This window comes from Cervus elaphus, chromosome 5 (genome assembly GCF_910594005.1).
Source record: "Cervus elaphus chromosome 5, mCerEla1.1, whole genome shotgun sequence".
Taxonomy (NCBI): domain Eukaryota; kingdom Metazoa; phylum Chordata; class Mammalia; order Artiodactyla; family Cervidae; genus Cervus; species Cervus elaphus.
Window position 1 is genome coordinate 18,303,481 of NC_057819.1, and position 24,552 is coordinate 18,328,032.

At 43.1% G+C, this 24,552-nt stretch overlaps 1 protein-coding gene across 2 annotated transcripts in view; it reads right to left on the reverse strand.

Moving 5' to 3' along the window:
• Nucleotides 1-17,070: 17,070 nt before the first annotated feature.
• Nucleotides 17,071-24,552, reverse strand: part of ATP2A2 (ATPase sarcoplasmic/endoplasmic reticulum Ca2+ transporting 2) — a 57,631-nt gene continuing 50,149 nt past the window's right edge. Inside the window, exons 17-21 of one of the 2 annotated variants that reach the window (XM_043901878.1) lie at nt 22,905-22,990; nt 22,486-22,619; nt 21,802-21,919; nt 21,597-21,717; nt 17,071-17,875 (exon numbers count right to left, since the gene is read on the reverse strand). In XM_043901878.1, the coding sequence (XP_043757813.1) occupies nt 17,862-17,875; nt 21,597-21,717; nt 21,802-21,919; nt 22,486-22,619; nt 22,905-22,990 (473 nt within the window). In that variant the 3' untranslated portion in view covers nt 17,071-17,861. Of the gene's footprint in view, nt 17,876-20,618; nt 21,718-21,801; nt 21,920-22,485; nt 22,620-22,904; nt 22,991-24,552 lie in introns of those variants that run through there. The other variant, XM_043901877.1, reaches the window with a different exon arrangement.

The window sequence follows — 24,552 nt, forward strand, 5'->3', positions numbered from 1 at the left end:
CCTCCTTGCCACATACCTGGCTCTGAATTCTTCCTCAGAGAATGAGGCCAGCTTTTGCCTGAATCTGTATTTCTGGAACTTGATTATGTGTCTCAGTGATCGAGATTAATAGGCTTGACACCAAACCTTAATCCAAGTCTGGGACTTGGACCGAAAAGTCTGCATCTTCAGTCTCATCCCAATTTACTATTCTGATGCAGGTGTTCCTGCTCTAAATACTGAGAAACCTGGGAGAAGGGAGTTAGAGGGCCCCAGAAACTGCAGGCCTGACTTTAGACAGCCCCTGGGGGCCTCACCGTGTAGTTGCTTGTGGGTGGGGTCACCTCCCATAACCAGGTCTTTGGAGCCATGCCTAGGCCTGCTTGCTGACCCAGAAGCTGTGGGCACTGCCTGCTGCATAGTGAAATGCATTATCTCTGCCGACAACAGGCGGTGAAGCCTGACTCAACAAGAACCCCACCTCGGCCTCTGGGGACAGCAGCCACAACCAGGCCTGCCAGGAATCCCTGGCACTGGGAGGGCCTATTGAGGTAAGTGCCTTACTAAGGTTTTCCATTTCCCCCAGGAGCCTCCCTGCCCTGGGGTAGTGGAAGGGGGTACCAGTCATGGGCCACAGAGGGCAGGCTTCTATTGTCTAGAAGTTCTGCCCTGCTCTGCCTACACCTTTGGGGCTTGGGTGTGTGCAGGATATCAGTTGCCATCACAGAACATGTTACTTAATTCACAAACTACACGGTACCAGCAACACCAAGAAAAGCCAGAAGATCATGTCAGTCTCCTTAGCAGCCATTAGAAGAAAACAGTTTAAAAATAACCACGTACCCTCATGCATTGCTGGTAGGACTATAATACAGATGCTATGGAAAACAGTCTGACTTTTTCAAAAATTTCAAAAACATTTACCACATGAGCCAGCAATTCCATTTCTCTTGGTGTATACCCAAAAGAATTGAAACAGCGTCTCAAACGTTGCATACACACATTCATAGCAACATTTTTCAGGATGAAAATGACCCAAGTGTCCATTGTCATATGAGTAGAATAACAAAACATAGTATATTTTGTTACTCAAAAAGGAAGGAAGTTTTGCCACATGGTAAAACGTGGATAAACCTTAAGGACATTATTCTGAGTGAAATAAGCCGGCTGCTAAAGGACAGTAGAATGATTCTGCTTGTTTGAGATCCCTAGAAGAGGCAGATTAATTGAGACAGTGGTGCTTACCAGGGCATAGAGGAAGACTGAATGGGGAGTTTAATGAGTATGAGTTTGGAATGTTGAGAAAACTCAAGATGGATGATGGTTGTATAACAAACTACTTAAAAGTGGTTAAAAAAAATAAATGTATCAAAAAAATAAATGGCCTATAATTCTGCCATTCAGGTAACCCTATTAACACGTGTTTGTAATGTATTATGTGTTACATAAATGTACACTTGGTTAAAAGTTCAGAGAGAAAGGTATAAAATTAAAAATACATCTACTTCCCAGTCTCTACTGAATCCCAGTGTCTCCACAAAATAATTTTTCAATACTACATTTAGAAAAATAGTTCTGAGCTTTTACCTAATGATACATATATGGAAGTTAAACTGGTCATGCTGTAAACATAGAAATTGCTGCCAGCATTATCACTGTGCTCTTCCTTGTCTTAACAGTTCCAAGAATCCCATTGTGTTCCTGAACTACTTCTGTAACCCTTCTCTGGATTGTAGACACCTGGTTCCAGCTTTGCATGTAATTATTACAGTCTTCACTGTCATGAGTGCAATTGTGCAGTAGTTTGAACATTCTTTGGTTTTGCCTTTCTTTGGGATTGGAATGAAAGCTGACCTTTTTCAGTCCTGTAGCCACTGCTGAGTTTTCTAAATTTGCTGGCACATTGAGTGCAGCACTTCAGCCGCAGCATCTTTTAGGATTTGAAATAGCTCAGCCAGAATTCAGCCATCATCTCTATTAGCTTTTTTCGTGGTAATGCTTCCTAAGGACCACTTGACTTCACATTCCAGGATATCTGTCTCTAGGTGAGTGACTACACCATCATGGTTATCCAGGTCATTAAGACCTTCTTTGCATAGTTCTGTATATTCTTGTCACCATAATCTTTTCTACCATTTCTGTCCTTTATTGTGCCTATCTTTGCATGAAATGTTCCCTTGGTATCTCCAGTTTTCTTGAGATCTCTGGTCTTTCCCTTATTCTATTGTTTTCCTCTATTTCTTTGCATTTCCTCTATTTCTTTGCATTTCCTCTATTTCTTTGCACTTAAAAAGGCTTTCTTATCTTTGCTTGCTGTTCTCTGAAACTGCATTCAGTTGGGTATATCTTTCCCTTTCTCCTTTGCTTTTTGCTTTTCTTCTCAGCTATTTGTAAGGCCTCTTCAGACAACCACTTTGCCTTCTTGCATTTCTTTTTCTTGGGGATGGTTTTGGTCACCACCTCCTGTACAATGCTATGAACCTCATCCATAGTTCTTCAGGCACTCTGTCTACCAGATCTAATCCCTTGAATCTGTTCATCACTTCCGCTGTATAATTGTGAGGGATTTGAACATGTCTTGACGTAATATGCCAAAGACTTGCAGAGGCCAAGTCCTTGTAGTGAAATTTCTGGTCTCAGAGTACGTGCATTTAAGGCTTTCATAGATGCTGTCAGATTGCACTCCAACAATAGATGGGAGTGCTTATTGCCTGAACCTCACCAACACTTGATGGTGTCATAAGTGATTTTGTTTTGTTTTTTTTTTACTGATAATAAATTACTTGGGGGTAATAAAAGCTGTATCATTTAGATTTGCTGTTTCTTGAGCACTCGTCTGGCCTGAGGTATGAGGCAAGCCCTGTCTGTTCTTGTGTTATCACGTCTTAGCCTCACACTCCTGAGGCATCATCACTAAATTAGCCACACTTCATAGATGAGCAAACAGTCTTCATCTGTCCAGGATTTCTCACCCTAGAGTTTTTGTGTTTTTGACTGTGATCTCTGTAGCTGTGAGGAGAAAATTGGCTCTAAGCACTTCTTGTCCATCCAGGCTTACTGGATTTAAGAGCTTCCAAACTGTCTGGCAGGGACAGTGCCTTCACAATGCAGCTCTCACTGGCCACTTAAATCTTCCAGTGTCTGTCTCTTTATATAAACAACACTGGTGACCTCCTTTGTGCTCTCAACTTTTTCCTTCTTTGGGTAAATTCCCAGGAGGGGGATTTCAGAGCGAAAGGATATAATGATCTTTTTTTGAACTTTCGGAGAGGGTAACTAGCTGGACCTCTTTCTGTGACATGAATCTGTAAGCTCAGGCCAGCCCTGCAGCCTCCCTGTCTGTGGTTGGTGTGTCCCAGCTGCCCCGGTCTGTGTCGGGAGTCCATCCATGGGCTGCAAGTTAGGGGTGAACCAGGAGCTTACCAGTCTCTGAAACTCTCATCTCACTTCCCTTTGCTGGAGTGGAAGCTTATGGGGGACTCTGGTGAGGTCTGCTGAGGCCTTTGGGTTGGGACCCCTTCCCCCATGAGACAGCCATTGCTGGCTCTGGGTTGGAGGGTGTTTCCTGGACTGAGGTCATATCTACTTTAGGACTGAGGGAGACTGCTTGACAAGGTTTATCACGTACGCGTGTGTGTGTGTGTGTGTTTTGGAGATGGTGATCGCTGGCTACTTGTGTCCTCTCTGAGCCTCCTATCGTGTGTGTGTGTGTGTGTGATGGTGATTTCTGGCTAATTGTGTCCTCTCTGAGCCTCCTATCGTGTGTGTGTGTGAGAGATGGTGATTGCTGGCTACTTGTGTCCTCTCTGAGCCTCCTGTTGTGTGTGTGTGTGAGTGTGTGATGGTGATTGCTGGCTACTTGTGTCCTCTCTGAGCCTCCTATTGTGTGTGTGTGTGAGTGTGTGATGGTGATTGCTGGCTACTTGTGTCCTCTCTGAGCCTCCATCCTTTCATTGCCTCCTCAGAGGAATTCCACTCTCCCCAGTAGGAAGCCTGAGCCTCTCAACGGGAGGATGTCTCCCTACCACCAGGAAGAAGGCTCAGGTCAATGGCTATCTGGCCCTTAATCTCTCAGGGGGTTAGGACCCCTCTCTGGATCATCTGGTGTGTGGGGTTTTGTGGTAGGGCTGTTAGCTTTGGAATCTTGGGGTGGGTCTTGTGGGAGAAGTCTGGCCTCCCAAGGCTAAATTTTGGTCCTTTTGGGGGTCAGCATCCCTGTGGACTTGAGTCTTTGCCTTCTGGCCCACAGGCTGTGCCCCTTTGGTGTAAGATCAACAGATTTGTCCTGATCTCTCAGTGCCAGGTCTAGTCCTATGTAGATCTGTGGCCCTGGGGAAATTATTTTTAATTTTTGGATCATCATCCACTTATGACTTCAGTCCACTCTCCTCACTGGCCTATCTCCCTTGTCAATCCCCAAGAACAGTGAGGATTCTGTCCAGGAATTGGGAAGGAATGGTAGCAAGCAGGAACCTTTCCTGAGAGAGGCCTCTGTCAGCCCCATCCTTGATGGACTAAAACAAACTGATCCCCAAAGCCCCCACAGGTCCCCACTGCTCCCCAGTCCATGCTGCCGCTTTGCTTAGCTTGATGCCGTTTGACAGGAAGGGACAGAGATGACCACCAGCTGGAGCTACTCTAGCCAGCAGTGCGCTGATCAGGCAGGCAGCTTCTGTCAGCTTAGGGGAGGCCAGGGGGAGCCACCTCAGAGGACAAGGCCGTGTGAAGACCCCTAACCAGATCTTGGAGAGCAGCTTCCCATGAAGAATAATTGTGCCGGGACACTAGGGCTAGAGCCTGCCCAGGGCCAGGTAAAGTTTTCCTTTCTTTTTAAATAAGCATAAAAAATTTAAAATATAGCATACATACATATAGAAGAAAAGATGTAGAAACATACATATATACTTTATCCAGGATAAGAACAGTCTCAGAAGGCTCCTTGTGCTCAAACCTGATCACATCCCATTCTCTCCCTCCTCTTGCCCTCTTCTCCCCGCTCGCCCTGCCAGAGGTAACCACTATTCCATATCTTGTTTTTGTACTATACTTTCTCACCCTAGAAGTTCTGTGAACCTTGAACAAAAAGCTCATTTTTCTCACCTGTAATACTGTTTTTCCATTGTTTTTATTTTCAGTTTTATTGTTTTTATCCTAAATAACATTTATTTGCTACTCTTGAACTTAAAAAGTCATGTTTTAATATTTTTCCATGATACATTTACTTAACATTATTAAGTTGATTCATATTAATACTCCTATAAATTCATATTTTAATTAATAGACATTGTTTTTAGGACAGTTTTAGATTTATAGGGAAATTGAGTGGGTAGTACAGAAAATTCCCGTATACCCTGCACACAGTTTTCCCTTCTAAAATCTTAGTTTTTTTTTGGTGGTTGTTCAGTCGCTAAGTCATGTCCAATTCCTTGCAACCCCATAACTGCAGCATGCCAGGCTTCCCTGTCCCTCACTAGCTCCCAGAGTTTGCTCACATTCATATCCATTTAGTCAGTGATGCTTTCTAACCATCTTATCCTCTGCTGCCCTCTTCTTTTGCTTTCAGTCTTTCCCAGCATGGAGGTTTTTTCCAGTGAGTCGGCTCTCAAATATTGTAGCTTCAGGTTCAGAATCAGTCCTTCCAATGAATATTCAGGTTTGACTTCCTTTAGGATTGACTGGTTTGATTTCCTTGCAGTCCAGGGGACTCTCAAGAGTCTTCTCCAGCACCGCAATTCAAAAGCATCAGTTCTTCAGCGCTCAGCCTTCTTTATGGTCCAACTCTCACATCTGTACATGACACAGTACAGGATGTGCTCTGTGTGTTCAGTTGTGTCTGACTCTCTGTGACCCCTGGGCTGTAGCCTGCCAGGCTCCTCTGACCATGGGATTTTCCAGGCAAGAATACTGAGTGGGTTGCCATTTTGTATTCCAGAGGATCTTCCCAACCCCAGGGACTGAGGCAGATTCTTTACCACTGAGCCACCTGGGAAGTCCATTGTGTAGGATACTATGTTCACTTTCATTGCTATATAATATTCCACTGTGTGCCTCTAACACTCCCATATTAATTCTGCCAATGATGGATTCTGCCATTTTGGTTATTTCTAGTTTTTTTCAAGCAGTGCTGCTTTGTTATATTTTCATATGTAATTCTGTGCATAAAAGCACAGAGTTGTATAGAGTTATACTCAGAGGTAGAATTGACATATGTAGGATATGTGCATGTTCACTTTTACCAGATGTGGTAAAAATGTTTTCCAAGAAGTACAAATTTATGAGCACACCTGCAGCCCTTTGTCCCAGTTCCTCACTGGCATTTGATATTGTCAAACCATAATTTTCTCCTGGAAGTAGGATAATGTGATTTTAATTTACAAGTTTCTGTTTTGTTTTTTTTTAATATGTTTATTTTTGGCTGTGCTGGGCCTTCCTTGCTGCCCTCGGGTTTTTTCTAGTTGCAGCGAGCAGGGCTGTTCTCTTGTTGAGGTGCTCGGTCTTCCTGTTGTGGCTTCTCTTACTGTATAGCGTGGGCTCTAGAGTGCTGGCTCAGGAGTTACGGTACTCAGGCTTAGTTGCCCTGTGGGCATGTGGGGTCTTAGTTCCCAAACTAAGGATAGAATCCATATCCCTTGTATTGGCAAGCAGATTCTTAACTATTGGACCACCAGGGAATTCCCACGAGTTTCTGTAACAAGGTTGACCATCATTTCATATATTTAGGAATTATTTTTGCTTCCTCTTCTTTGAAAGTTTTTTTGACCTATTTTTCTATTGCATTGTTTATATTTTCCACAAAAGTTCTTTGTGAAAAATATTCTAGATATAATTTAGAATATTAGTTGCATTTGCATCTTCTTCCAGTTTGTGACTTGCCTTTTCATTCTCTTTAATAGTATCTTTTGATTAACAGAGGTTCTTAATTTTAATGTACTTAATTTACCACTCTTTCTTTCTTCAAGGTTGTATTTTCTTTCTTTTTATGTGTCTGTTATTGGGTTTTTTTTTTCTTTTTTGGTCACGATCTGCAGCTTGCCAGATCTCAGTTCCCTGACCAGGGATTGAACCTGGGCCATGGCAGTGAAAGTCCAGAGTCCTAACCAATAGGCTACCAGGGAACTCTCTGTCGTTATATTTTCTAATTCTTATGAAATCTTTCCTCATCGCAAGGTCAAAGATAAATTCTCTAGTATACACGGTGCAAGATAGAGATCCAGTTTTATTGATTTTTGAAAATTTATGTTTAAACGTGGATAACCACATATTATTTAAAAGTTACTTGTTTTTCCACTGATCTATAATGCCAGCTGGGTTGCAGATCAGATGTTCATAGAGGAGCACCTCTGTTTTTAAGATCTCTTTTCCATACCATTGGTCAGTTTTTCCTATCCCAGCGCCTATACCTCACTGTCTTAATTTTACTGCAGCTTTATAAAAAGTATTGATATTTGGAAGAGCATGACCTCCTATCTTATTCTTAGCCAGTGTTGTGGCTATTCTTAGTTCTTTGTACTTCCATGAAATTTTTTTTCAATTTATTTTTTTGACACCAAAAACATTTTCTATTGGGGTATAGGTGACTAAAAATGTGATGGTTTCAGGTGAACAGTGAGGGGACTCCTCCATACATATACATGTATCCATTCCATTTAATTGTTAATATTAGATAGTCTGACATATTTCTTCAGATTATGAGACTGACGCGCTGCCTACTGCGCTAAGAGGGCAGACAGTCTGATACATTTCTTAAGTTAGATTCATAATTTTCAAAAGGGCGTAAGGTGAAACTTCCCCATCCTCTTTCTTCTCCTAATTCCCTTCTCAGAAGCAATCATAATTACTAGTTCTTTGTGTATTTTTTCAGAAATAATTTGAAATTGCCTGAGTTTGTGTATACACTACTACCCCTCTTTTTGTACTTGCATGATACATCAGTAGAGTATATTTTAAAAAGTAAACTTTGCATATTCAGTGGGATTTTTCTTAATAGGTCAAATGTATAAATATCAAAGAGATATAAATATTAAACTTTTTGTACTCTTAGTCCTGAATTAAAAGACTTTTGATTAGTTCCCAGACTTAAAAACATATTTTATAATTTCTACTGATTTTGGTTAGTCTTACCTCTATTTCTGTCATTTAGTGTTTAGCAAGTATCTACCTCTGGAGCTAGCCAGTAACTTTGCCATCCACCTGGGTGACAGAGGCCTGTGCTGCTTATCCCTGCCCCCATCAAGAGTTTCACTTGGTGTGAGTCTGCTGGTGAAGAACTCTGTCTGAAAATATCTTTATTTGACTTTGATTCTTTAATTACTGTATATTTTCTTCAGGTTTAGAATTCTAGGTTGCCAGTAATTTCAGCACATGTGGCTGTCATCTCACTGTTTTCTGGCCTCCACTAGCTGTTGAGAAGTCAGCAGTGGGCTGTCACTCCTTAAAGGTAGTGCTTCTCCCCGAGCTCCCATCCCCCACCCCACCATTGCTTTTAGGATTTTCTCTGTCTTTGGTTCTCTACAGTTCAGTATACTATTTCTCGGGCTGGGTTTTTTGTTATTTACCCTTTGGGGAATTTGTTGGGATTCTCGCATCTATGGATTACCAGTTCTAGAAAATCCTCAGCCATTCTGTCTTTAAATGTCTCTCTCAGGCTCTTCTTCTGAGACTGGTAAAATGTGCATTTGACTTTGTCACCTTTCTTAGTCTATCTTCCAGGTATTTTAACCTTTCTTCTATATTTTCTAGCTTTTTTTCCCCTTTCTCTGTTGCACTCTGGGTATTTTCTTCTCATCTGTCTTTCGCTTTGTTATTTTGCAGTGTCCACCCTGATATCATGTCCATCCATTAAGTTTTTAATTTTGGTGATTGTACTTTTCATTTCTAGGATTCCATGTAATTTTCCTCTGCTGTATACACCTTTTTAAAAACTCTTTTTAAAATATTTAAATATTTATGTATTTATTTTTGGCTGCACTGGGTCTTCGTTGCTGCCCACAGGGTTTCTCTAGTTGTGTAGAGCAGGGGCTGTTCTCTAGTTGGGGCGCTCAGGCTTCTCATTGCAGTGGTTTCTCTTGTTGCTGAGCGTGGACAATGACTTTCTGTGGCCTTCAGTAGTTACAGCACATGGGTTTCAGTAGCGGCAGCTCTTGGACTCCAGAGCAAAGGCTCAGTAGCTGTGCTCAGGGTTCGTTGCCACGTGGCATGTGGGGTCTTCCCCGGTCAGGGGTCAAACTCATGTCCCCTGCATTACAAGGTGGATTCTTAACCACTGGACCTCTGGGGGAGCCCTGCTGTGTTCACTTGTAGTAACTTCCTGTGTCCTGCAGATTTTCATCTATTTTTATTTAAGCAAAGTAAGTGTGACTGTTTCATATTTAATACTTCCCATATGTGAAGTCTGGATGGATCTGTGATGTGCGTTTCTGCAGGCTCTCACGGTACCTTGTTTTATTATGTACTTGGTTGCTTTCTACTGTGTGCTGCTTTGAAAAATAATTGTGCAATTATCTAAGGCATAAAATGAAGGTACCTTCCACATGATAGGATTTACATTTATTTCTGCTTGGTGCTTAGGATTACTGCCTGTGACTAAATGCATTGAGGTTTCATAGATCACTGCCAGGATAGAGTTTGGGCCACAGATCCTCAAGAGTGAGTGTTTACACTCTCTCAGGGGTGTACATGTTTTCTTGGTTCTGCTGAGCACCAAGGCAATGCTGCATACAGTCCTTTGAGTTTAGGGGAAGGTTTGCTTATACCCTGAGATGTTAGCCCTTCAGGGGTCACAGCTTAATGTCCTTTGAGACTTCACTCTTGGTGGGCCCTGGACTCGACTTTCTCTGTTTCACTGTGTGAGCCCTCAGAGTCCCTGCTTGCTCTCACGGCTCAGTTTATTTGCATAGGTAGATGCCACCAAGAGAAAAAGGTAAAATTTTCTCCTAGTGGGTATTCTGTTATCTCTTTTGCTTTCTCTTAGATTTTTGCCTGGAAATTCAGGACTGTCTTACAGTTCTTTGATTCTTCTATGAGGATTCTTTTTAAAGTTTGAGGAGTGGCCAACATGGTAGAATAGGAAGACCCTGAGCTCATCTCCTCTCATGGGCACACCAAAACTACAACTGTTTACATAGCAGCTATTGCTGGGAATGACCTGAAGAATGGCAGAAAAGATCTACAATTAAAGATAAAAAGAAGGAACCATGAGACAGGTAGGAACGGTTGAGACGCAGTACAGTCAAGACTTACAGAACCACATATGGGAGGACAATCACAGATAGAGACATTTCTCCCAAGGAGGAAGGGGTCTGAGCCCACATCAGGCTCCCTAGCCCAGGGATCCCACATTAGGAAAGTGAATCTCCAAAACATCTGGCTTTGAAGATCAGTGGGACTTACTTTTGGGAGAGTCAGAGGGCTGTGGGAAATAAGAGACTCCACTGTTATAGGCCACACACAAAATCATGAAACCAGCTTTACAGTGGATGAATGGATAAAAATGTGGTGTGTGTATATATATGTGTGTGTGTGTGTGTGTGTATGTTCAGCCATCAAAAAGAATGAAATCTTGCCATTTGCAACAATATGGATGGATCTAGCGGCTATTATGCTAAGTGAAGTAAGGCAGAGAAAGACAAATACAGTATAGTTTCACTTACATGTGAAATCTGAAAAACAAATGAAGAAACGTAAGGAGAACAGAGTCAAAGAGACAAACGTGATTGCGAGAGGGGATGGATGTGTTGTGAGGAGAGAATAGGTGAGGGAGATTAAGAGGTATAAACTTACAGTTACAAAATAATGAGTCACGGGTATGAAGTATACAGTGTGAGGAATATGGTCAATACTAATATAATCTCTGTGTAGTGACAGATGATAACTAATCGTGGTGATCCTTTTGAAATACATAGAAATACTAAATCACTATGTTGTGTACCAAGAACTAATGAAGTGTTTTGGGTCAATTGTACTTAAAAAACAAAGTCACAGAGAAAAAGATCAGATTTGTGGTTACCAGAGGTGAAGGATGAGGATTGGTGTGATTGGACTGTTGTTCAGTTGCTAAGTTGTGTCCTCTTCTCTGTGATCCCATGGACTGCAGCACGCCAGGGCCCCACTGTCCTTCACTATCTCCTGGAGTTTGCTGAAATTCGTGTCCACTGAATTGGTGATGCTTTTTAACTGTCTCATCCTCCGCCCCCTTCTCCTTTTCCCTTCAATCTTTCCCAGCATCAGGGTCTTTTCCAATGAGTCAACTCTTCACATCAGGTGGCCAGAGTTGGAGCTTCAGCATCAGTCCTTCCAGTGAAAAGGGTTGATTTCCTTTAGTATCGACTGGTTTCATCTCCTTGCTGTCCAAGGCACTTTTTTTTTCTTCCCAAGGGACTCTTAAGAGTCTTCTCGAGCACTACAATTGGAAAGCATCAATTCTTTGACACTCGGCCTTCTTTATGGTCCAGCTCTCAAAGCTGTACATGACTACTGGAAAAACCGTAGTTTTGACTATTATGGACCTTTGTCAGCAAAGTGATGTCTCTGCTTTTTAATGCGTTGTCTAGGTTTGTCATAGCTTTCCTTCCAAGGAGCAAGCCTCTTTTAATTTCATGGCTGCAGTCACTGTCTGCAGTGATTTTGGAGCCCAAGAAAATAAAAACTGTCACTGCTTCCATTTTTTCCCCTTCTGTTTGCCATGAAGTGATGGGATTGGATGCCGTGATCTTAGTGATTGGTTGTAGGTAGTCAAAAGGTACAAACTTCTACTTATAAGTAAGTCCCAGGGATGTAATGTACAATGTGACAACACTGCTGTATGATATATGTAAGTTAAGAGTAAATCCTCAGTTCTTACCACAAGGAAAAAATTTTTTTTCTATTTAATGTTTTATCTAAATGATATTCACTAAATTTATTGTGGTAATCATTTCATGATGTAGATAAGTTAAATTATTATACACCTTAATATATGTATGTAAATTCCATCTGAATAGAATTGGAAGAAAAATAAAATTATTAAAATTATACCCAAATAAATATCCCAGCATTTTTAAAATAAACTTTTAGAATGCTTTTAGATTTATGAAAAATTAAGCAGATGGTACAGTGTTCTCATAACCCCAGACCTAGTTTCCCATTATTAACATTTTACAACAATATGGTACATTAATCATAATACGTATATTAACTAAAGTCCATAGTTTATTCAGATTTCCTTAGTTTCCCTATTTCTGTCCCAGGATCCCATTCAGGATACCATATTGCATTTAGTCATCATGTGTTCGTAGGCTTCTCTTGGCTGTGAAAGTTTCTCAGACTTTCCTTGTTTCTGATGACCTCAATAGTTTTGAGGAGCATTGGTCAGGGATTTTACAGAATGTCTTCTGGGACTTGTCAGATGTTTTCCCTTTGACTAGACTGAGGTTATGTGTTTTGGGAGAAAGACCACATGCCATTTTCTTCATACCAAGGATACATGCTCTCAAGATGACATCACTTAGCTGAGGTAGTGTCTGCCAACTTTGTCCACTGAGGTACTCTTTCCCCTGTCTACATTGTATGTACACTGGAATGAAGTCACTATTTGATTTAAGCACATGCTTAAGGGATGGGGATTTATGCTTCACCTCCTTGATGGCAGGTTTTCTATAGAAACTACTTGGACTTGTACATGGGAGGTTTCCATTTTTTCCCATTTATTTATATCAGTATGAACTACGGATATTTCATACTTTGGGTTATAATCCAATACCACTTTGTTATTCTAATTGTTCTGGCTTTGGCCATTCAAAGCTGCTTCACTTGGCTTCTGTGTCCCTTTGATATAACTTCATCTTTCTCTGATCATTGTTTTTGAGCACTTCCTTACTATCTCGAACTCCAGTGTTCTCCAGGCACTTGTTCATTTTCTGCCTCAGTCCTAGAGTCAGCTACTTCAGGAGCTTCAAGATCAGTCCTTTCAATGAATATTCAAGACTGATTTCCCTTAGGATTGACTGGTTTGATCTCCTTGCAGTCCAAGGGACTCTAAAGTAGTCTTCTCCAACACCACAGTTCGAAAGCATCAGTTCTTTGGCACTCAGCTTGCTTTATGGTCCAACTCACATCTGTACGTGACTACTGGAAAAGCCATAGCTTTGACTTAGATGGACCTTTGTCAGCAAAGTAATGTCTCTACTTTTTAATATGCTATCTAGGTTTGTCATAGCTTTTCTTCCAAGGAGTGTGTTTTAATTTCATGTCTGCAGTCACCATCTGCAGTGATTCTGGAGCCCAAGAAAATCTGCCAGTTTCCATTTTTCCTCCATCTAATAGCCATGAAGTAATGGGACCAGATCCATGATCTTAGTGTTTTGAATGTTGAGTTTTAAGCCAGCCATTTCACTCTCCACTTTCACCTTCCTCAAGAGGTTCTTTAGTTCCTCTTTGCTTTCTGCCATTAGAGTGGTGGTATTTGCCTATCTGAGGTTGTTGAATATTTCTCCCATCAATCTTGATTCCGGCTTGTGATTCATCTAGCTCGGCATTATGCATGATGTACCCTGCATATAAGCTGGTGACAATGTATAGCCTTGACATACTCCTTTCCCAATCTTTAACCAGTCCATTGTTCCATGTCCAGTTCTGTTGCTTCTTGACTTGTATACAGGTTTCTCAGGAGTCAGATAAGGTGTTCCGGTATTCCCATATTTTTAAGGATTTTCCACAATTTGTTGTGATCTACACAGTCAAAGGCTTTTGCATAGTCAGTGAAGCATTTGTTTTTCTGGAATTCTCTCGCTTTTCCAACAAATGTTGGCAATTTGATCTCCGGTTCCTCTGCCTTTTCTAAATCCAGCTTGTACATCTGGAAGTTCTTGCTTCACTTAATGTTGAAGCCTAGCTTGAAGGATTTTGAACATTTTGAGAACATTAGTCTCCATGTATTTCTTTTGCTGGTCCCCCCCCGCCCCCTGCTTATAGTTGATTTCTAGTCTCATAGCATTGTGGGTCAGAAGAGATACTTGCTATAATTTCAGTTTTCTTAAATTTCGGGGCTTCGCTGGTGGCTCAGATGGTAAAGAATCTGCCTGTAATGTGGGAGACTGGGTTTGATCCCTGGGTTGGGAAGATCCCCTGGAGAAGGAAAGAAACAGCTACCCACTCCAGTATTCTTTCCTGGAGAATCCCATGGACAGAGGAGCGTGGTGGGCTACAGTCCATGGGGTTGCAAAGTCGGACATGATTTACCAGCAACCCTTGGTTTATGATTATCCTGGAGAATGTTCCATATGTACTCGAGTGTATATTTTGCTGTGGGATGTTACATATAAAAACATGGAAGCAACCCACGTATCCATCAGTAGATAAATGGATCAAGATATGGAATATAACAATGGAACATTACTCAGTCATAAGAATGAAATTTTGCCATTTGCAACAACATGGATGAACCTGCACTTAAATATTCATTGGGCGAACAATATATATTGGATATCATTCCTTGTTGACTCATAGATCTAACCCTGGGTTTTCTGAAGGCTGTGTGATATTCCATGGCTAACAGCTAACTTGTTGATAGGCATGCAGGTTATTTCCCATCTTTTGCTAACAATAGTGCAGCAGGATTGTGTCTGTGAACATGTGGGAGGATTTCACCAAGGTGAAGTGCTTGGTTGGTCAAAGGGTATGGGTGTTTAAACATGTCATTGAGCATGTCCTTGTTATGTTGCTTCAGTTGTGTCCGACTCTTTGTGACCCTGTGAACTGTAGTCCACCAGGCCCTTCTATCCATGGGATTCTCCAGGCAATACTGGAGTGGGTTGCCATGTCCTCCTCCAGGGGATCTTCCCAACTCAGGGGTCAAACCTGCATCTCTTACGTCTCCTGCATTGGCAGGCAGGTTCTTGACCACTAGCACCACCTGGGAAGCCCTTAAAAATGTTATATTGTCAAACTGCCCTCTTGATGTTGGGTCAATTTATATTTTTACGATCAGCATGAGCTGCTTCCTAACGCCAGCTGCAGAAGAGAGAGCATCAAAGTTTGATCTTTGCTAATCATGTGAGAGGGACTTCCCTGGTGGCTCAGTGGAAAAGAATCCTCCTGCCAGTGCAGGAGATGTGGGTTGATCCCTAGGTCAGGAAGATCCCCCAGAGAAAGAAATGGCTACCCACTCCAGTATTCTTGCCTGGAAAACCCCATGGACAGAGGAGCCTGGCGGGCTGCAGTCCATGGAGGTCAGAGTCAGACATGACTTAGTGACTCAACAATTAACTCGAGAGGTATATTCTACCCCCAAAAGTTTACATTTTTATGTGATCAGTTTATCACTCATCTGGGATTTTGTGTTATGCTTTTCATTTCCATTTTTTTCCTGTTTTTTTTTTCCCCCTCCTTCTTGGTACTTTTGTATTAAAACAAAAAACTTGGACTTGCAGACAGGCATAATGAACCCCTCCATATATAACATCCAAGCATTACTTAAATGGAACTGCTCCCCCTCCCTCTTGGAACCACTGACTCCTCACTTCCTGTCCCTGTGGCTGATGCCTTTGAACTTGTAACTGATCTGTTCCGGTCCACAAAGGTGAGAAGCTTGCACTGAGTGAATCCGCCACCTGGCTGTTTAGCTTTCTGTGCTCTGGACTTTATCATCAGGGAAGCTAGTGCACATGCCTTAGCATAAGGAGTTTGACATGGCTATGGACTTACCTGGTGGTTCAGTGGTTAAGGCTGTGCTTCCAATGCAGGGGACACAGGTTTGATCCCTGGTTGGGAAACTAAGATCCTGCATGCTGGGCAGCGTGGTCAATAAAAATAGACTGACATGGTTTTTGTTTTGTGTATCTTAAACTTAATATAAACTGTACTTGATATTAGCTCTTGATGCCTGGTTTATTCAGTTTCATTGATGCAGTGATCTCAACATATCTCAAGTATACTTACTCATTTTCCTATTGTTGGTCATTTAGGTCATTTCCAGTGCTTTTAGAAACATCCTAGTATGGCTCTTCCAGCACTTGTGAGGAATTCTCTAAGGTAAGGACCTGCCAGGTTATATGTTAACAGCATCTGTAAATTTACCAAATTGCTCTACAATATAAGGATGGCCCAGTCTCCCCATCCTTGGTATTAGAAGACCCATCTGTGAATTTATATAAATTCTTTTGTTTATATCACTTGGCCATTTTTCTTTGGGGGTATAACTTAGTTTTTCAAATCTTTTGATTCATTTGAGCATAAGGGAGACATGGTCCTTTTTCCCCCAGAATAAGCAGACAAAATGGATAGGCCAGCTTTCACATACTAAGCTAAAGATGCCACCTTTCTCAGATAATGCATTTAATGATTATAGGTTTATTGCTGAGGTTTGGTACTGCTTCCATGTTATTCTTACATTTTTTAATCATTTTTATTAGAATCAGTCTAGTATCAAAATGCATGACTTGTGTACATTCATACATTCCTAAACGTGAGGGGTTCTCATTGATCCAGGATGACCACTGCTCCCTTTTGTTTGCCCCTAGGCATTTATTTCCCCTTCTTTTGTCTGACTGTGGTGACTCGCCAGACCAGCACTAAGTTGTGGAATGGTAGATGGTGAGTGTGATTCTGGAAGCCAACACTTCTGGGACATCAAAGTAGATGTTAAGTCAAATATTCCCCCTCACCCCTCCAAAAGTCTTTTCCCCCCATATATGTAGGGTTAATTTCAGTTACTTAAAAAATCAGTATAGCTGAGTTACTTAGTTCTTTTCTGTATCTAGTGGGAATGTACAGAATTTTAATTTTGATATGAGTATTACAAGCATCTCTCCATCACTATAGTTCCCAAGCTGCTGACAGCTTTTAAATCATGTTAATTATCTCTGAAAACCCCACTGATGACACACATGCTTCCTCATACTTGAGACAGTAGAACCAGGGCAGGAATGTTTTATAGCTCTCATGTCACACAAGCAAACCTTCTACCCCTCTGCGCTCCTCCTGGCAGAGTGTCAACAGGAACTTCCTGTCCCTTTTGTCTGCCCAAGGGCACAACTGCTCAGGTGCCAGGGCCAGAGGCCCTCAGTGCACACCACCCACCTGCGCCTCCCGCAGAACAGTCCACACCACGCTGCAAACTTATCGTAGAATAGATTTATTTACCTGAAACCATGTCTGTGCAATGCTTGTTACCAGCACAGAAATAAACTGATCTCTATTTACAGTCTAAAGTCAAACATGCGTTGTGATAAACTGACATTTAGCATTTTATTGATATAAATGCATCACAATAATTCATATTGCACCAACATCTGTCTACTGCTTCTGATTTCATTAAATAAGTTACATTTAATACAGTGCAAAATAGCTGTTTGCACACTCAGGAAAATAACTGAAGTTATGAACTGGAAGCCTACATTTTTAACCATTCAACACCTGTAGTGTTTTCAATAAATTTATAAATAAGCAAACTGTACAGGGCCAATTAAAAAGTAGCATGTTTCAATGACACCATAGAGAAATCTGGCTACTTACAACTGAAGGCATGCATTACAATTGAATATTGTACATTTATTTAAGCTATGATATTTTGCACAGAGAAATACGGAGACTTGGCTGATGGCTTCTAAGTTCTTGGATAAGGTTTCAGAACCTCATTCTTCTTGCAGCAAAGAAACCAGACTTCTCTGGAGAGGCTTTCTGATTCATTAAGTTAAATTGTACATTTGTTACTATTTTGATTCAAAAGCTAAAACCCCACTGGTAATACACATTTCCTCCACATAATACACAACAAGTTGGGGACTTTTTTCTAATTTTCTTTTCCCCCCAACATCAATCATGCAGAGGGCTGGTAGATGTGTTGCTAAAAAACGCACATGCACGCAACCGAACACCCTTAAATTTCTGCAAAATGGTTTAGGAAGCGGTTACTCCAGTATTGCTGAAAAGGAAAGAGAGAGGAAATCAGCTTTATGAAATATGGGGAGGAAATGTTAGAATAACTAATTTAAGACTGGGATTAATAGTGACAGATGAAAAGGAATGTTCAGTTTGATCTTTTAAGATTTCTGACCAGCATTTCTGATTAACTCACAGGTCCCTCCTGTCATTTGGCTACAGAGTATCCCACCAGGCAGACACTTAATCGCTTCAAGTTTAATAGAAGTTGAGAAAGTCCTTGGTTAGCAGTGCAGGGGGTGAGGAAGGCCAAGCAGAGTGAGCACTATGGTAATCAGCGCCAAGTCTCTAGCTCCCATCCCTTCCTTCCCTTGGGACCAGCCTCTGGGCTGCAGGCCCAGCCAGGCCCAGTCGTAGAAGGGGAACTGCTTATCACTGTTCCCTTTCAAGAAAAAAGGCTGCAGATTACCCTCAATTGTTAACTGCTGGGTGGTGGTTTTTCAATGTGCTGTATGCACACTGTGAACACAGTGGGCCTGGCAGACACTGAGCTAAGGCTTGTGGTCTCAGATATTCCTGAGGTCTGCCCACCACATGGACATTCAGGGGTCTGAGCCCCAGTCTGAGGTAAGTGGAAGCAGCCACGTGTGAGGGAAGGTGGCGGCTGCCCTGCTTGTGTCTGAGCTTGTGCAGTCCTCCTGCCCGGCGTGCCACCTGCTCTGTGTAGATGCAGAAGGAGTTGCTGGCATGGCACCCCATTTAGGGAACATGTAAGAGTGCCATCTTCTGGGCAAAGGAAAGAGGTCAGCCTGGGTATGGGGTGGCGAAAAACAGAACACTGAGGGGATGGGCCTTCAGCCCACTTGCTGACAGGAAGGAGCCTGGAGCAAGTTTCAGGCAGGAGCTGCCTGGGAGCCCATGTGCAGTAAGGGCGAGGCTGACACTGCCTTCCTTGCAGGTACCTGGTGAGGATGGTTGGACTCCTGCTCCCCGCAAGTCAGGGGCCAGGGGTGTGCCCACAGCAGCACCAGCTACCGAGGAAGTGCCAGTGCAGACGTGGTTTTTGGCGGCAAAGCCTGAAGCAGAGCAGCTAAGGCTCTGTAGCACCGGGTCTCCCCCACTCCCAGCTGTCTGGGTTGAGGGAAGTGGGTGCCCAAACCACCTGTGGGCTGGACAGGCCTGAAGCTGAGAAACCACAGGGCAGCAGCCACCCATGCCATTCACTTTCTTTTGTAAAGGCCAATAAATCAAGGAACTGAGTCAGGAAAAGTTGACCATTGAATAGCACCCCACCCAACAAGCTCAGACATCCTGGTTTGGTTTGCAGCCAAGACACTCCTTGCATTTGATCTGCTCAACTTGTTTCTTTCTGCAGTTCATAATGCTAAAGTTGGCAAAATGTACCTCCTATATTCTCTGCCAAGCAAACCAGCTTCCCTTTCCTCTGAGGCCTCAGGGAGCCAGACCAGGACTCTGCGTTAAGAATCTGTCTTCATGTGCCCTTTCTACCCCCCGTACACGGAAACCTCTCAAACTTGGCAGCACCCTGTTCTGCTTGATACCTGTTAACTTTCCTCATGCTCTCAGCATTTACATGTTATTCAGGTGGCCCTGTATCCGGGACCTCAGGTACCCACGAGAACACCGGGGGCTTCATGTGGAGGGAGCTACCAGCATGAATATGTACTGCCTAGGCCCTTCACTTTGGCTAATGCTCAGCTATGGTCCAGTAACTGCTTTAACGTACCCTGGAGAGAAAAGACAAGTCTTCGCTACAAAGGATGTGACCCAGAAGGTGGAAAAAGATGACCAACTTAAAAATGAACCAGGGAATTCCCCAGTAAACCAGTGGTTAGGACTCTGCTCTCATTGCTGGAGCCCTACTTCAATTTCAGGAACTAAGATCCTGCAAGCCGTGTGCTGTGGCCGGGTGGGGAGAACAAAATGATGCAGGAGTTTACTGGTTCAGTTACTTGCTTTCACTTGCTTTTTGCTTTTTAATGATCCAGGTAGCAAGATTCCGGGACCAGCCCTTGCTGCTAATAAAGATCAAAGAAACTGAAAAGTTTTTCTGTGAATCCCCATCTCGGCGTTTGTGAAGGTTTGTCAGTCTGACCAAAGCAGAACTACTCTGTCTTCCCCCAGGTTCACCCTGACACCTGGCTGTGCCACTGGCCAAGGCAGTGGCAGGGTCTGGAGCAGCCACTCCAGCCCGCAGGTGGTGTCCGTGTACCTGCCCCTCTCAGGGTGCCTGACTCATCAGTCTATACAGCCAGCTCACTTAGTGGCAGTCACCTTTAGGCTAAAGCATCCAAATTCCAGGGAATACTCACGTTAGTTGATGGATGTTGGAAGGCATTGGAGGAAAACACCACAGTTAGGACTGTTAATGACTTATACACTGTTGATAAGACTGATCTCGAACATGCGCAAACATTTATCATAGTAACAATGGTGGTGGTTAGTGCCACATTCAAATAAAAATAGTTCTATACAATATGTTCATTTGGTCATGTGCTATTTACAGATTTTACAAAACACACACACACACACACACGCCCTTATGTCCTCTACACCAGGCCAAAACAGGCCAGCAGAAACTTGCATAAAAATGTATCACAGATGACAATTAGTGCCTATACACCAAAAATAAAATACCTACAACGACCTATGCAGCAGAACAGGATCCTTCTTCCCCTTGAGCACAGTAAATAATTCTGAGCTAGGAAGAATCTAAGAGAACTAAGCCACTTAATAGTTAAAAACAAGACGGTTATTTTTCTCTGTCCATTTAAAATGTTTTATTTTTCTTTTTAAACTAGATTGTGAAGTGCCACTGAAATAGGCAATGTTGGCAAAACAATGTCTGTTACAATAAAATACATTAGACATTTAAATAAATAACCTTAAAAACTATGTGAGGGGACATGAACCCAGTCGATTGAATCTGGAACAATGTTTTCTGCACAAGCGAGAACAAGCATACCTCTTGTTAAGACTGATGTAAACAGAACCATCAAAACCCTACAGGAGAAGCAGCCGAGCGGGGTGGGGGTGGGGGTGGAGGTGAACACAGGGCTGAGGGGTGAAGGGGGTGGCAAACCAAAAAATACTGACTGAGGTAGCAGTACTCTGCTCAGTGCAGAAAAATTGGCTTATGAATAAAAATTAGACTGTGATCTCAGATTAAATCCAGATGATCATGCAAAAGACACAATACATGCTATTTAGTTTTAGAAAAAAACCACACACATTCATTTCCTAAAATCTGCTGCCAATTAATTTGCTGACAATGTCTGCTGGCTCAACTATTTTTTTTTACAAGGATGAGTATTAAACAGAACACTGTACATGCTTTTTTTCATCTACAAAAAAATATTTGCATAAAATAGTGTTAGTTCTCTGTACATGTCAATGGACATTTTAATTATGTGTATAAAAAAGGAAAATCTTGCCCCACTGGAGTCAGAAAAAGCAAAACAAAATCTAGAATATGAAACTTCCTTCACCAGCCAATATGTTCATGTGAAAATTCAGCAGAAATAGACAGTTGCTTTAAACAATAAAAAAAATTAATTGATTAAGTTAAACATCTTCTTTATGCAAAACTGTCAGTCAAGACCAGAACATATCACTAAAGTTAGTGTCTGTGCTATAGACCCAGATCACCAGGGGCATTATGAGCAGCACAAAGGGCCAGGAGATCCCATCGGTGCATGCCGAAAACGAGCAGGGTTTGGTGGCAGGCTGCACACACTCTTTACCAGGTTCTAGGTAGTTGCGGGCCACAAACTTGAGGGTTTCGTCCATTAGAATCACAGGCAAGGAGATTTTCAGCACCATCAGCCACTGGGTCAAATTCAGAGGTGTGATCTGGAAAATAAGCTGAAGTACAAAGAAATCTCATCAAGCTCCCCAACTTGCTGGACAGGCAGACAGGCCCCAGCCCGGGCTCCCCACACTGCTTACTGGCAAGGGTTCCACGTAGAGGATTAGGAAGTGGAGCGACATTGACAGGCAGATGGAGCCCACGAGCCAAATATTCTCCCAAGGGGGCATCCTCAGCAAGGACTGGTTTTCAGACAAGCTGCGGAACAAGGAGAGGCAGGTGAAACGTGCCCGCCAAAGGGCAAAGGCATGCGCCCTCACTGACAGAGTATGTTTGAAACCACACTTCAATAAGGTGATGGCTGCCGTGGCATTGCCCACTGACCTAACTGTATTAAGTTTCTATGGTGGCAAAGTTAAAGAATAACGTTCAGATGTAGGACAGACTTCAATTTAAATCTAGGCTTCGGCAGAGTGCTCTTATTTCAGTGGGTTCAAAGCTGCTCTTGATTGCCCTTGACACTTAGGCTATTTTGAAATTTCCATTTTTGTCACTGGCATAATTAGATGATACCGTTTGTCTTGATGCTAAAGGGCAACAGCTCCTTCCCTGTGGGCACTGAAGTCCCTATTTTTGGCCTCTGCCGTCTCTTAAGGAACATGTGGCTAAGCACTCCCACTGCTTCCTGGAGGCGATGATGACTTAAGCTCTTAAAACTGGTGCTGCTTGTTCTTCCTTTTGGGGAGGGCAGAGCTTTCCTGTGACTCTCAATCAACCATGACACACACACACAACCCCCCAGCACGTTATGAAGACTCACGGACCTGTTGAGGGCATTGCACATCTCTATAGTTACTAGAACAGAGAGCGCCATTGTCATTGGATATGGGGATTCAAAGACCGCACAATCCACGCCTTCAAAGTCCGGGTTGTCCTCTTTACACTGTAGGAAATGACTCTGCAACAAAAGCCCGACACCAAGTTCCCAATCAGCCAAAGACATATTTCCAAGGTCCACACACAAATTCCACACTAAGCCCAGAACAAAGCCCCACACAGGATCTCACCCCATTTCTCAGAGAAGCCCTGGTCTTTCAGAACAATCTTAGATGCAACTGCTTATTGTTCAGTTCTTAAGAGTATTTGATAGACATCCAAACCACAGAAAGCTCAAGGACACCCTTGTATGTGAGGCTTACAACGCATCAGCATCTAAGGTACAGAGAGAAAGGTGGCTACATACCAGCTGGTAGAAGGACACCCTCGGACCACCCTCGGCAGCGATGAACCACCACGCGGCAGCACCCACTGTGGCAGCGCCAACGTAACCTGGGAACAGATAGGACACTGATGCTCACGGGGCTCTACAGCTTGCAGCATCTCTGCAGGTACTGCTTCACGGGCCAACCCCTGGGACGGAGATCAGAGACGTGGTGTCACTGAGCCTGTGCCGCCACCAACACCTGCTAACTCGAATCAGTTAAAGCAGTTAGAGGGTCTCCACAATGAGGGGATGTCTGTGGTACAAAAGAACCATGCAGCTTCTCCTTTAAGAATCTGCGAAGGAAAGAACCTACTAGAACGACTAGAACTGGGAGGACCTTTACACCAGTCATGCCCTCTCTGACCAGCAGCCAGTATGTCAAGGCTGCAGGTACCTGTCCTCCATGTGATGCCACGCTGTGCCAGAGCACCAGATCGCCCCTCCACGATTGCTTGGCAAACTTAGGTTTCCAATTACACTCTAGTGTGTTTGCTCCATCAAAGGCCTGGCAGAACCTTCATATGGAAAGGCCATTAGAGCAGTTAGTGCAGAACACCAAGCGCCTGACAGTGCTCAAAGCCAGTTCTGGGACTATATCCCCCAGCAATTACTTCTGAATTCAAATTACAAAGAAGCAACAAAGGGTAGTAGAGAACACGGGGACTTGAGAATAAGAGACTGTCCCAGTGCAGTAGTAGCCACTCAAGCTCCAAGCGCGCACACCCTCTAGTCCAGCAATCGCAGCAACAGTGGGCAGGTGGTGCACTGACATAAAACTACCCAACAAAGAGGGAGAAAAACGCGAAGACGAGGCTCAGCATACAGGTGCTTACAGCACGCCATCACTTGCGAAAATAAATACATAAGATAGATCTATTTGCTGGGAAGACACATGATAAACTGTGCTGCAGGGGTATTGGCTGGCTGAGAGTCCTCCTGTTCTATGCTTTTGAGTGTTAAGTCATGTCAATTTACTGAAAAAGTCTCCTATGGGACCCTGTGGGTGTGTAGTCACTCAGTCATGTCTGACTCTTTGGAACCCTTTGGACTCTAGCCTGCCAGGCTCCTTTGTCCATGGGAGTCTCCAGACAAGAATACTGGATTGGATTGCCATGCTCTTCTCCAGGGGATCTTCCCAACCCGGGAATCAAACTTGCGTCTCCTGCATTGCAGGTAGATTCTTTACCCACTGAGCCATCAGGGAAGCCCTATGGGACCCTAGGGAGGTCATTTAGCCTCTCTGGACCTCACTTTCCTAACCTGCGAAATGAGAGAGAGCGAGCAGCAGCATCCGGGGTCAGGATGAGGCGGACAGTGACAACACGTGGAGGAGAGCCAACACTGCTGACAAATGCACAGAACCCTTCTCTCACTCAGGGAAAGGGAAGCTTGGTGATACAAGGCCTGAGCTGCCCCTGTATTCCCCTTTGCCCATGGGTTAAATCTGAGAACCTAATTCAAAAAGGCCAAAGGAAGAACAAAAGCACTAAAATGAGGGATAACCTTACTACAAACTGGATTTACAGCTCATTAACCTGAAAGAGGACAGCTGCCACATTTTGCTACCCTAATATGGGGATAGAAAAAAAATGTGCTTTTAAGGGATGAATTTATGACATGTTTGGAC